This window comes from Salvelinus fontinalis, chromosome 5 (genome assembly GCF_029448725.1).
Source record: "Salvelinus fontinalis isolate EN_2023a chromosome 5, ASM2944872v1, whole genome shotgun sequence".
Taxonomy (NCBI): Eukaryota; Metazoa; Chordata; class Actinopteri; order Salmoniformes; family Salmonidae; genus Salvelinus; species Salvelinus fontinalis.
The window spans coordinates 2,340,240-2,351,877 of record NC_074669.1 but is presented as its reverse complement, the minus strand read 5'-3'; the positions used below and the strand labels follow the sequence as shown (position 1 = coordinate 2,351,877).

The following is an 11,638-nucleotide window of genomic DNA, read 5'->3' as shown; positions in this document are numbered from 1 at the left end:
TGTAACATACCCCCCTTATTCCAGTGTTATAGTGCTGTTAGGACGTAACATACCCCCCTTATTCCAGTGCTATAGTGCTGTTAGGATATAACATACCCCCCTTATTCCAGTGTTATAGTGCTGTTAGGATATAACATACCCCCCTTATTCCAGTGTTATAGTGCTGTTAGGATATAACATACCCCCCTTATTCCAGTGTTATAGTGCTGTTAGGATATAACATACCCCCCTTATTCCAGTGTTATAGTGCTGTTAGGATATAACATACCACTGTAGCAGTGCTATAGTGCTGTTAGGATATAACATACCCCCCTTATTCCAGTGTTATAGTGCTGTTAGGATATAACATATCACTGTAGCAGTGTTTCGGCTTACTGGGAGTTTCCTTTGATATTAATAATCCTCTTAAATCACTGGACACATTCAATACTTCCAATCAGCTTCTCCAAAAATGGCACCCTACAGTATTCCCTGTATAGTGCATTACATTTCATCAGGGCCCATAAGGCCATAGTCAAAAGTAGTGCACTACGTAGTGAACAAGGTGCCGTTTGGGACACAGACCCATATATCAACTCTCCCAAATGGGTCTGCTGCAGTAATACTAGTGTCCATAAAATACATGGCCTGGCTATTACAACTAATAGCCTGTGTTAGTTAGTTAGTTAGTTAGTTAGGCTAGCTATTACAACTAATCACCTATGTTAGTTAGTTAGGCTAACTATTACAACTAATAGCCTATGTTAGTTAGTTAGTTAGGCTAGCTAATACAACTAATAGCCTATGTTAGTTAGTTAGTTAGGCTAGCTAATACAACTAATAGCCTATGTTAGTTAGCCTAGCTATTACAACTAATAGTCTATGCTAGTTAGTTAGCCTAGCTTTTACAACTAATAGCCTATGTTAGTTAGTTAGCCTAGCTATTACAAATAATAGCCTATATTAGTTATTTAGACTATCTATTACATCTAATAGCCTCTATGAGTTAGTTATCCTAGCTAGTACAACTAATAGCCTATGCTTGTTAGTAAGGCTAGCTATTACAACTAGCCGATTATGTTTGTTACTGTATGCTAACATAGTTAGGTTATTACAACTAATAGCCTAACTAACAAAGGCTTTCCATTACAACTAATCTATTACAACTAATAGTTAGTTAGGCTATTACAACTAATAGTTAGTTAGGCTATTGCAACTAATAGTTAGGCTATTGCAACTAATAGTTAGGCTATTGCAACTAATAGTTAGGCTATTACAACTAATAGTTAGTTAGGCTATTACAACTAATAGTTAGTTAGGCTATTACAACTAATAGTTAGTTAGGATATTACACCTAATAGTTAGTTAGGCTATTACAACTAATAGTTAGTTAGGCTATTACAATTAATAGTTAGTTAGGCTATTACAACTAATAGTTAGGCTATTACAACTAATAGTTAGTTAGGCTGTTACAACTAATAGTTAGTTAGGCTATTACACCTAATAGTTAGTTAGGCTATATATTACAACTAATAGTTAGTTAGGCTATTACAACTAATAGTTAGTTAGGCTATATATTACAACTAATAGTTAGTTAGGCTACTACAACTAATAGTTAGTTAGGCTATTACACCTAATAGTTAGTTAGGCTATATATTACAACTCATAGTTAGGCTATTACAACTAATAGTTAGTTAGGCTGTTACAACTAATAGTTAGTTAGGCTATTGCAACTAATAGTTAGTTAGGCTATATATTATAACTAATAGTTAGTTAGGCTACTACAACTAATAGTTAGTTAGGCTATTACAACTAATAGTTAGTTAGGCTATTAAACCTAATAGTTAGTTAGGATATTACAACTAATAGTTAGTTAGGCTATTACAACTAATAGTTAGTTAGGCTATATATTAAAACTAATAGTTAGTTAGGCTATTACACCTAATAGTTAGTTAGGCTATTGCAACTAATAGTTAGTTAGGCTATTACAACTAATAGTTAGTTAGGCTATTGCAACTAATAGTTAGTTAGGCTATTACAACTAATAGTTAGTTAGGCTATTGAAACTAATAGTTAGTTAGGATATTACAACTAATAGTTAGTTAGGCTATTGCAACTAATAGTTAGTTAGGCTATTGAAACTAATAGTTAGTTAGGCTATTGCAACTAATAGTTAGTTAGGCTACTACAACTAATAGTTAGTTAGGCTATTACAACTAATAGTTAGTTAGGCTATTACAACTAATAGTTAGTTAGGCTATTGAAACTAATAGTTAGTTAGGCTATTACAACTAATAGTTAGTTAGGCTATTACAACTAATAGTTAGTTAGGCTATTGCAACTAATAGTTAGTTAGGCTATATATTATAACTAATAGTTAGTTAGGCTACTACAACTAATAGTTAGTTAGGCTATTACAACTAATAGTTAGTTAGGCTATATATTATAACTAATAGTTAGTTAGGCTATTACAACTAATAGTTAGTTAGGCTATTGCAGCTAATAGTTAGTTAGGCTATTACAACTAATAGTTAGTTAGGCTATTACAACTAATAGTTAGTTAGGCTATTGAAACTAATAGTCAGTTAGGCTATATATTATAACTAATAGTTAGGCTAACTAACGTATGCTATTACAACTAATAGCCTACTAACTAACGTATGCTATTACAACTAATAGCCTACTAACTAACGTATGCTATTACAACTAATAGCCTACTAACTAACGTATGCTATTACAACTAATAGCCTACTAACTAACGTATGCTATTACAACTAATAGCCTACTAACTAACGTATGCTATTACAACTAATAGCCTACTAACTAACGTATGCTTTTACAACTAATAGCCTTCTAACTAATATATGCTATTCGTTTTAATAGATAGCCTAACTAACAAACTAACATAGGCTAGATAAGCTAGATTGTTAGTTAGTTCGGCTATATATTACAACTAATAGCATATATTAGTTAGTCAGGCTAACATAGGCTATTAGTTGTAATAGATCGTCTAACTAACTAACAGGCTATTAGTTGTAATAGATAGTCTAACTAACTAACAGGCTATTAGTTGTAATCGATAGTCTAACTAACTAACATAGGCTATTAGTTGTAATATATAGGTTGTTAGTTGTAATATAGGGGCTGTTAGTTGTAATATATATGCTATTAGTTGTAATATATATACTGTTAGTTGTAATATATATGCTATTAGTTGTAATATATAGACTGTTAGTTGTAATATATATGCTATTAGTTGTAATATATAGACTGTTAGTTGTAATATATATGCTATTAGTTGTAATATATAGACTGTTAGTTGTAATATATATGCTATTAGTTGTAATATATAGACTGTTAGTTGTAATATATAGGCTATTAGTTGTAATATATAGGCTGTTAGTTGTAATAGATAGGCTATTTGTCGTAATATATTGTTAGTTAGGCTATCTATTACAACTAAAAGCCTCTGTAAGTTATTTCGTTAGTTAGGCAGAGATGTGTGGAGATGCATTGACTTGTATTATATTACATAATCACTCTCTCTGTGTGTGTCTGTCTGTGTGTGTGTGTGTGTGTGTGTGTGTTTGTGTGTGTTGTGTGTTGCATCCTAAATAAATACAGCTGCCTGTGCTCCTATGCACACAATCATATTAACAATTTGCCATTTTGAATGCAACTCCCTATTTATAGACCAGTATGAAATGTAGGCTATTATGTAAATCCCGTGCCAATTATAGACTGCATCTATAAATATTTTAACTCTTAATATCACTAAATCACATAATGTGGTCCCTCTTATTCATCTCCTCTCTTTTTCCTCTGTCCCCTCTGCCCTCTCTTCCATCTCTCTCCTCTCTTTTCCTCTGCTCTCTCTTTCCCTCTCTCTCTGTCATCTCTCTCTCTCTCTCCTCTGCCCCCTCTTTCCCTCTCCCTCTCTAACCATGTGATTTACATGTTTGACAATGTTCGATCATGTCCCTCAGTTCCGGTTGCTAGGGAGGGAAGACAGTCCTAGGCAACGTTGTCCTCAAACCTCCAACAGCCGAGACTTGAGAAACAGGATACAGTAGTTTTAACAATCAGAGGCGACCGTGAAGTGGACCGAGTGACCGCGCGCAACCGATAGTTTTCATAGTAGCCAATAGAAAATTCTCCATCTTGTAAACAGACGACGGTCTAGTGACTTTGAGCAACAAGATGACAACATTAACGAATGCCGAAAATGCAATAAGTGCACAACCGTTGTCATCAAAGCGCGAGTGAGTGAGAACCAAAGTGGACTTCGCTTTGCTTTTTCACTTTGCCGTTGGCCAGGTCAACACATCACCATCATCACACCGCTGCGTAGCTGTCTGCGCGTCGCGCCGGGCTCCGAGTTGCTCTCTCGACGGACCAACCGGACAATCATCACGGAAAAGGACATTCAGCGTAAACCAGACCGTCTCCATGCGGACCGAAAACTGCGTCCTCACATCATCGGATCCATGGAACAGGTGACACTGACATCTGCTCCGTCTGCTGGGCAGAATTCAAGCTGATCTGGGATGAAATGTCCGGGAGCCTGCGGTTATCGTCTGTCACACAGGGCAGAGAACACATCTACTGAACACCTCCATGGAGTAAAGTAGCCGACAGAAGCGGACAGCATCCGAATGAACGTAGGATACCCAAATGGCGAGTCTGCATCTGTTGGAAGTTTGTGGAGCCATTTTATCTGTTCTGGGAAGACATTTATAGTCTTATTTGCATTGGTCGACTGCTCTGTCTGACTCCAAACAGACACAAAGGGACTATTTTTATCATAAAAATTCAGCTTTATATTGTTGAGTTAATTGATTGTTGTTATCACCACTACTTTAATCAATACTCAGCTGCTTTTGGTTGTTGATAATAATCAAATAATCAATTACAAATCCATCAATATTATTGTAATGTATAGATGTCAGTTGACATCTCATGTAATGTGTGGTGGTCAGGCAGTGACACTCTTAGTATTATGTGCTGCTCTGTGGCTGCTGAGCTAGCAGAGAGTAGTCAGGGGCCTATTAGCAGAGAGTAGTCAGGGGCCTATTAGCAGAGAGTAGTCAGGGGCCTATTAGCAGAGAGTAGTCAGGGGCCTATTAGCAGAGAGTAGTCAGGGGCCTATTAGCAGAGAGTAGTCAGGGGCCTATTAGCAGAGAGTAGTCACTAGCCTATTAGCAGAGAGTAGTCAGGGGCCTATTAGCAGAGAGTAGTCAGGGGCCTATTAGCAGAGAGTAGTCAGGGGCCTATTAGCAGAGAGTAGTCAGGGGCCTATTAGCAGAGAGTAGTCAGGGGCCTATTAGCAGAGAGTAGTCAGGGGCCTATTAGCAGAGAGTAGTCACTGGCCTATTAGCAGAGAGTAGTCAGGGGCCTATTAGCAGAGGGTAATCACTGGCCTATTAGCAGGGAGTAATCACTGGCCTATTAGCAGGGAGTAATCACTGGCCTATTAGCAGAGAGTTATCACTGGCCTATTAGCAGAGAGTTATCACTGGCCTATTAGCAGAGAGTAATCACTGGCCTATTAGCAGAGGGTAATCACTGGCCTATTAGCAGAGAGGAATCAGGGGCCTATTAGCAGAGAGTTATCACTGGCCTATTAGCAGAGAGTTATCACTGGCCTATTAGCAGAGAGTAATCAGGGGCATATTAGCAGAGAGTATTCACTGGCCTATTAGTAGAGAGGAATCAGAGGCCTATTAGCAGAGAGGAATCAGAGGCCTATTAGCAGAGAGTTATCACTGGCCTATTAGCAGAGAGGAAACATGGGCCTATTAGCAGAGAGGAATCAGAGGCCTATTAGCAGAGAGTTATCACTGGCCTATTAGCAGAGCGTAATCACTGGCCTATTAGCAGAGAGGAATCAGGGGCCTATTAGCAGGGAGTAATCAGGGGCCTATTAGCAGAGCGTTATCACTGGCCTATTAGCAGAGAGTAATCAGGGGCCTATTAGCAGAGAGCAATCGGGCCTATTAGCAGAGAGAAATCAGGGACCTATTAGCAGAGATTATTCACTGGTCTATTAGCAGAGAGTCATCACTGGCCTATTAGCAGAGAGTTATCACTGGCCTATTAGCAGAGAGGAATCACTGGCCTATTAAGGAACACAATGCCCCCTGTTGCTGCGGGTCCTGCCACTGGCTCCTTTCTCCACCAGTTCAGAGTAGTAGCCTCCGACCGAGCTGACCAGCACCAGCCGTTCAGAGTAGGAGCCTCCAACTGGGTTGACCAGTCTCAGAACCAGCAACAGTCTCAGTCACAGCCAGTCCAGCCCCAACCAGTCCAGCCCCAACCAGACCAGCCCCAACCAGACCATCTTCAAACCCATTCTCAGTTCAGATTCAGAGCAACAGTCCATGGTCATACAGGTGTAGAGCCTCAGAACCGGCCTCAGACCCAGGCCCCAGATACAGCCTCGCACACGTCCTCAGACACTGTCCCATCCTGACCAGCCTCTCTGCTAGTCTCAGCTCCAGTCTCAGCTCCAGCCTCAGCTCCAGTCTCAGCTCCAGCCTCAGCCCCAGACAGTGTTGGAGCCCCAGCCTCAGCCCCAGACAGTGTTGGAGCCCCAGCCTCAGCCCCAGACAGCGTTGGAGCCCCAGCCTCAGCCCCAGACAGCGTTGGAGCCCCAGTCTCAGCCCCAGACAGCGTTGGAGCCCCAGCCTCAGCCCCAGACAGTGTTGGAGCCCTAGCCTCAGCCCCAGACAGTGTTGGAGCCCCAGTCTCAGCCCCAACCCCATTTTAAGACGAGGCTTCAGCCTCATCCCCTGATTCCATCCTGACTCAGCCAGTATCCAACGGCAGGCTGTCGGGCCACGGGCGTAGCAACGGGCGTAGCAACGGGCACGGTATGGGCAACTCCTCCAGGAAGGAGGAGGACGAGGAAGAGAAGGACAAAGGGAAGGATAAGGATGGGGAGAAGGCGAAGGTAATGGAGGAGGAGAAGAGGAGGAGGAGGAAGAAGAAGATGAAGGAGGAGATGGAAGACGACGAGCTGCCCCTAGGGGTGGAGGAGATGCTGGCAAGCGGAGATCCCGTCTTGGATCTGAGCTATAAAAAGTTCCGCAGGTTGCCCGGTGTGGTCTGTGGGCTACGTCACCTGGAGAAGCTGTATGTGTGTCGTAACAGCCTGCGAACCCTCCCGGAGAACATCGTCCAACTAAAGGGCCTCCGCATCCTGGCTCTAGACTTTAACAAGATGGAGAACGTCCCGTTGGCCATCTGCCAGCTCCGTAACCTGACGCGTCTCTACCTGGGCTCTAACCGCCTGATGTCTCTCCCTCCAGAACTACGTAACCTTCAGAGTCTCCGCTGCCTCTGGATGGAGAGCAACTATTTCACACGCTTTCCCCGTCAGCTCTATGACTTACCCCACCTCAGGTCCCTCCAGATGGGGGACAACAGGCTGCGGACTCTGCCCCCGGACCTGTGGCGCATGGAGGCCCTGCGGGGACTGTGGCTCTACGGGAACCGTTTCACAGAGTTCCCCCGTGTCTTACTCCGCATGGTGGATCTGGAGATCTTAGACCTGGACAAGAACAAGATTGAGGTGTTCCCTAACCTGAGCCGGCTCCCCGCCCTCCGCCTCTTCTCCTACGACCACAACCCAGTGGAGGGGCCTCCTGGTGTCGGGGAAGAGGTGCTGCTGGTTGGAGAGGGGGCCCAGGAGGAACTGCAGGACCGAGTGGACAGGAAGGCTAAGAAGGAGCAGGAGGCGAGGGACGCGGAGGAGGCTGCGCTGGCCGGGGATGGGCCTGTGATCCAGGGCATTCTAAAGACAGCCAAACAGAACATTGCGTCGCACGCCGGGCACAAGCATCACGAGGTGATAACGGCGGCGATGCCCCTGACCGAGGAGGAGAGGAGGAAGAAGGAGATGGAGGCGGAGTTAGAGAAGGCGTTGAACGACTACGGGGCGGGGCTTGAGTACGACTTGGAGGGGATAGAATACGAGAAGGAGGAGTTTATATGTGAGGGGGAGGGGTATGATGGCGGGGAGTTGGAGTACGAACGAGGAGATATAGACTATGAGTATGATGAGGGGGAGGAGCTAGAGGAACCAGGAAGACAAGTGGGCAGGTATTGATGACTGACTAACTTCTCCTCCTCCTCCTCCAAAGCCTCTGACTCCTCCCCTCCAAAGCCTCTGACTCCTCCCCTCCAAAGCCTCTGACTCCTCCCCTCCTATGTCTAGACTTGTTTGACATTGCAGCAGACATTGCAGGTGACTGACTGATCTACAAGTCACCTTGCAAAATAAATCACTACTTAGAATTATTTGTAGATCAGTCAGTCAGTCACAATTTACCCACAATCCATCACAGATGTGATGCTCTCGGACACAGCCTCTGACTACTGCAACACTCTCAGGGCTATAGGAGGTGATGTGAAAAAAACACCCAGGAATTATCTAGCAAGGTTATCAAAATAGTTTTCTTCTGCCTTTCTTGGCTCCAGCTGTCATAACGATTCCCAACTAGAGGGTTGTTTAACTTTTAGTACATCTTGTGTGAAATTAATTAATGAATTAAGGACTAGCCTCCTGAACCTGTGGCTGTGATATGTGACTTTCTCTTTCTCTCTGTAGTTAGCATTAGGACAGGGCTGACACTAAATGACTAAACTCATCAGATGTTTTTCTAACTGACCTGTGAATATATATTAATGCACTGCACATTGTGGGGATGAAGGCTGGATGGATGAAGGATGGATGGATGAAGGCTGGATGGTTGAAGGCTGGATGGATGAAGGCTGGATGGATGACTGGCTGGATGGATGAAGGCTGGATGGATGAAGGCTGGATGGATGAAGGCTGGATGGATGAAGGCTGGATGGATGACTGGCTGGATGAAGGCTGGATGGATGAAGGCTGGATGGATGAAGGCTGGATGGATGACTGGCTGGATGAAGGCTGGATGGATGACTGGCTGGATGGATGAAGGCTGGATGGATGACTGGCTGGAAGGATGAAGGCTGGATGGATGACTGGCTGGATGGATGGAGGCTGGATGGATGAAGGCTGGATGGATGACTGGCTGGAAGGATGAAGGCTGGATGGATGACTGGCTGGATGGATGAAGGCTGGATGGATGACTGGCTGGATGGATGACTGGCTGGAAGGATGAAGGCTGGATGGATGACTGGCTGGATGGACTATGGCTGGAAGGCTGGCTGGATTGATGGACTATGGCTGGATGGCTGGCTGGATTGATGGACTATGGCTGGATGGCTGGAAGGCTGGCTGGATTGATGGATGATGGATGGATGAATGATGGCTGGATGATGGATGGAGGGATGATGGATAGATGGATGGATGATAGATGGATGGATGATGGATAGATGGATGGAGGATGGATAGATGGATGGAGGATGGATAGATGGAAGGATGATAGATGGATGGATGGATGGATGATGGATAGATGGATGGAGGATGGATAGATGGATGGAGGATGGATAGATGGAAGGATGATAGATGGATGGCTGGATGGATGATGGATAGATGGAAGGATGATAGATGGATGGATGGATGGATGATGGATGGATGGCTGGAGGATGGATAGATGGATGATGATGGATGATGGATAGATGGATGATGGATGGCTGGATGATGGATGATGGATGGATGATGGATGGCTGGATGATGGATGATGGATAGATAGATGGATGATGGATGGCTGAATGATGGATAGATGGATGGATGATGGATGGCTGGATGATGGATAGATGGCTGGATGATGGATGATGGATGACAGATAGATGGATGACAGATAGATGGCTGGATGATGGATGATGGATGACGGATAGATGGATGACAGATAGATGGCTGGATGATGGATGATGGATGATTGGCTGGCAGCGGCATCTTTGCCAACTCTGCAAAGTGGCAGGACTCAGGCGATGCTGTGTGTGTGTGTGTGTGTGCGTGCTAGGAGTGTGTATCTGAATGCGGACATGTAAGTGTGTGTCTACTTGTGTGCGTGTGTGAACGCGTACACAATTGAATGTGTGTGTGTGTGTGTGTTTTGAAGGGGGGGTGAACCTATTACCTTGTAATGTGATACAGTCTGTTTTGTCAATTCCGTTATGTGTGCAAAGGAAACCTGCTCTTGCCTCATTAAATAATGATTGAGTTTATCAGGCTGGACTGAGTCAATCATTCATTCACAGACAGACCAGGGTAGCATTTCAAATGGCACCCTATTCCCTATATAGTGTGCTACCCTATGGGGCCCTGGTCAAAAGTTGTGCACTATATAGGGATTTGGAACACCACCAGGAAGACCAGAGACCAGTCTCAGAGTAGGAGCGTTGATCTAGGATCAGATTAGCCATTTAGATCAGATTGTATCAGATTATATGGAGTGGGGTGATTTGGTCCTAGATCAGATTGTATCAGATTATATGGAGAGGGGTGATTTGGTCCTAGATCAGATTGTATCAGATTATATGGAGAGGGGTGACCTGGTACTAGATCAGCCCTCCAACTCTGAAGACAGATTACACAGACCAGGAGAGATCTGATCCTAGGTAGGTCCATATAGGCCTAATCAGTGGAATATATAAAACAGTCAAATGTAATTAAAGACTACTAACTTTTTTCCCCCCTCACTGTCTTTGTAAATGTGTCCATTATTTGTTGGTTCTATCAACCGTTTTGTCTTGTTTGAAGACAGCGACTCTGTGGGCTTTGCCTGTATACATACCATTAGTATAATTTGTACAGTATTCATTAACATCCTTAGCAAGACATCCACCCCCTCCTTCCTTCTGCCAGTGGCAGTGTATTATCAGTACTCTCTTGGGTATGACTGTGCCAAGAGAGAGAGAGAGAGAAAGAGACAGGGAAGAGAGAGGGAGAGAGAGATGAGAGGGATAGACAGAAAGGGAGAGAGAGAGAGAGAGAGAGGGTAAGAGAGAAAGGCAGAGGGGAGAGAAAAATTCGATAGAGAAAGGGAGAGAGAGGAGAGGGGTGATTAGCTGCCTCGGAGAGAGAGAGAGCGAGAGCGAGAGCGAGAGCGAGAGCGAGAGCGAGAGAGAGAGAGAGAGCGAGAGCGAGAGAGAGAGAGAGAGAGAGAGGTTAATAGCTACCTCGGAGAGCGAGAGAGAGAGAGAGAGAGAGAGAGAGAGAGGTTAATAGCTACCTCGGAGAGCGAGAGAGAGAGAGAGAGAGAGAGAGAGAGAGAGAGAGAGAGAGAGAGAGAGAGAGAGAGAGAGAGAGAGAGAGAGAGGTTAATAGCTACCTCGGAGAGCGAGAGAGAGAGAGAGAGAGAGAGAGGGAGAGAGAGAGAGAGAGAGAGAGAGAGAGAGAGAGAGAGAGAGAGAGAGAGAGAGAGAGAGAGGTATAGAGGGAGACAGGAGGAGAGAGAGAGAGAGGTATAGAGGGAGACAGGATGAGAGAGAGAGAGAGAGAGAGAGAGAGGTATAGAGGGAGACAGGAGGAGAGAGAGAGAGAGAGAGAGAGAGGTATAGAGGGAGACAGGAGGAGAGAGAGAGAGAGAGAGAGAGAGAGAGAGAGAGAGAGAGAGGTATAGAGGGAGACAGGAGGAGAGAGAGAGAGAGAGAGAGAGAGAGAGAGAGAGAGAGAGAGAGAGAGGTATAGAGGGAGACAGGAGGAGAGAGAGAGAGAGAGAGAGAG

At 44.3% G+C, this 11,638-nt stretch overlaps 1 protein-coding gene across 1 annotated transcript; it reads left to right on the top strand.

Moving 5' to 3' along the window:
• The first annotated feature begins 3,807 nt into the window (after positions 1-3,807).
• LOC129856197 (leucine-rich repeat-containing protein 10B) lies at positions 3,808-10,137 on the top strand. The gene has a single exon (XM_055924337.1). The coding sequence runs from the start codon at positions 6,854-6,856 to the stop codon at positions 8,087-8,089; it is 1,236 nt and encodes a 411-aa protein (XP_055780312.1). The 5' UTR covers positions 3,808-6,853; the 3' UTR covers positions 8,090-10,137.
• Positions 10,138-11,638: the final 1,501 nt, after the last annotated feature.

Coding starts and splice junctions, on each gene's coding strand:
- LOC129856197 (XM_055924337.1), top strand. CDS start 6,854: ATGGGCAACTCCTCCAGGAAGGAGGAGGACGAGGAAGAGAAGGACAAA.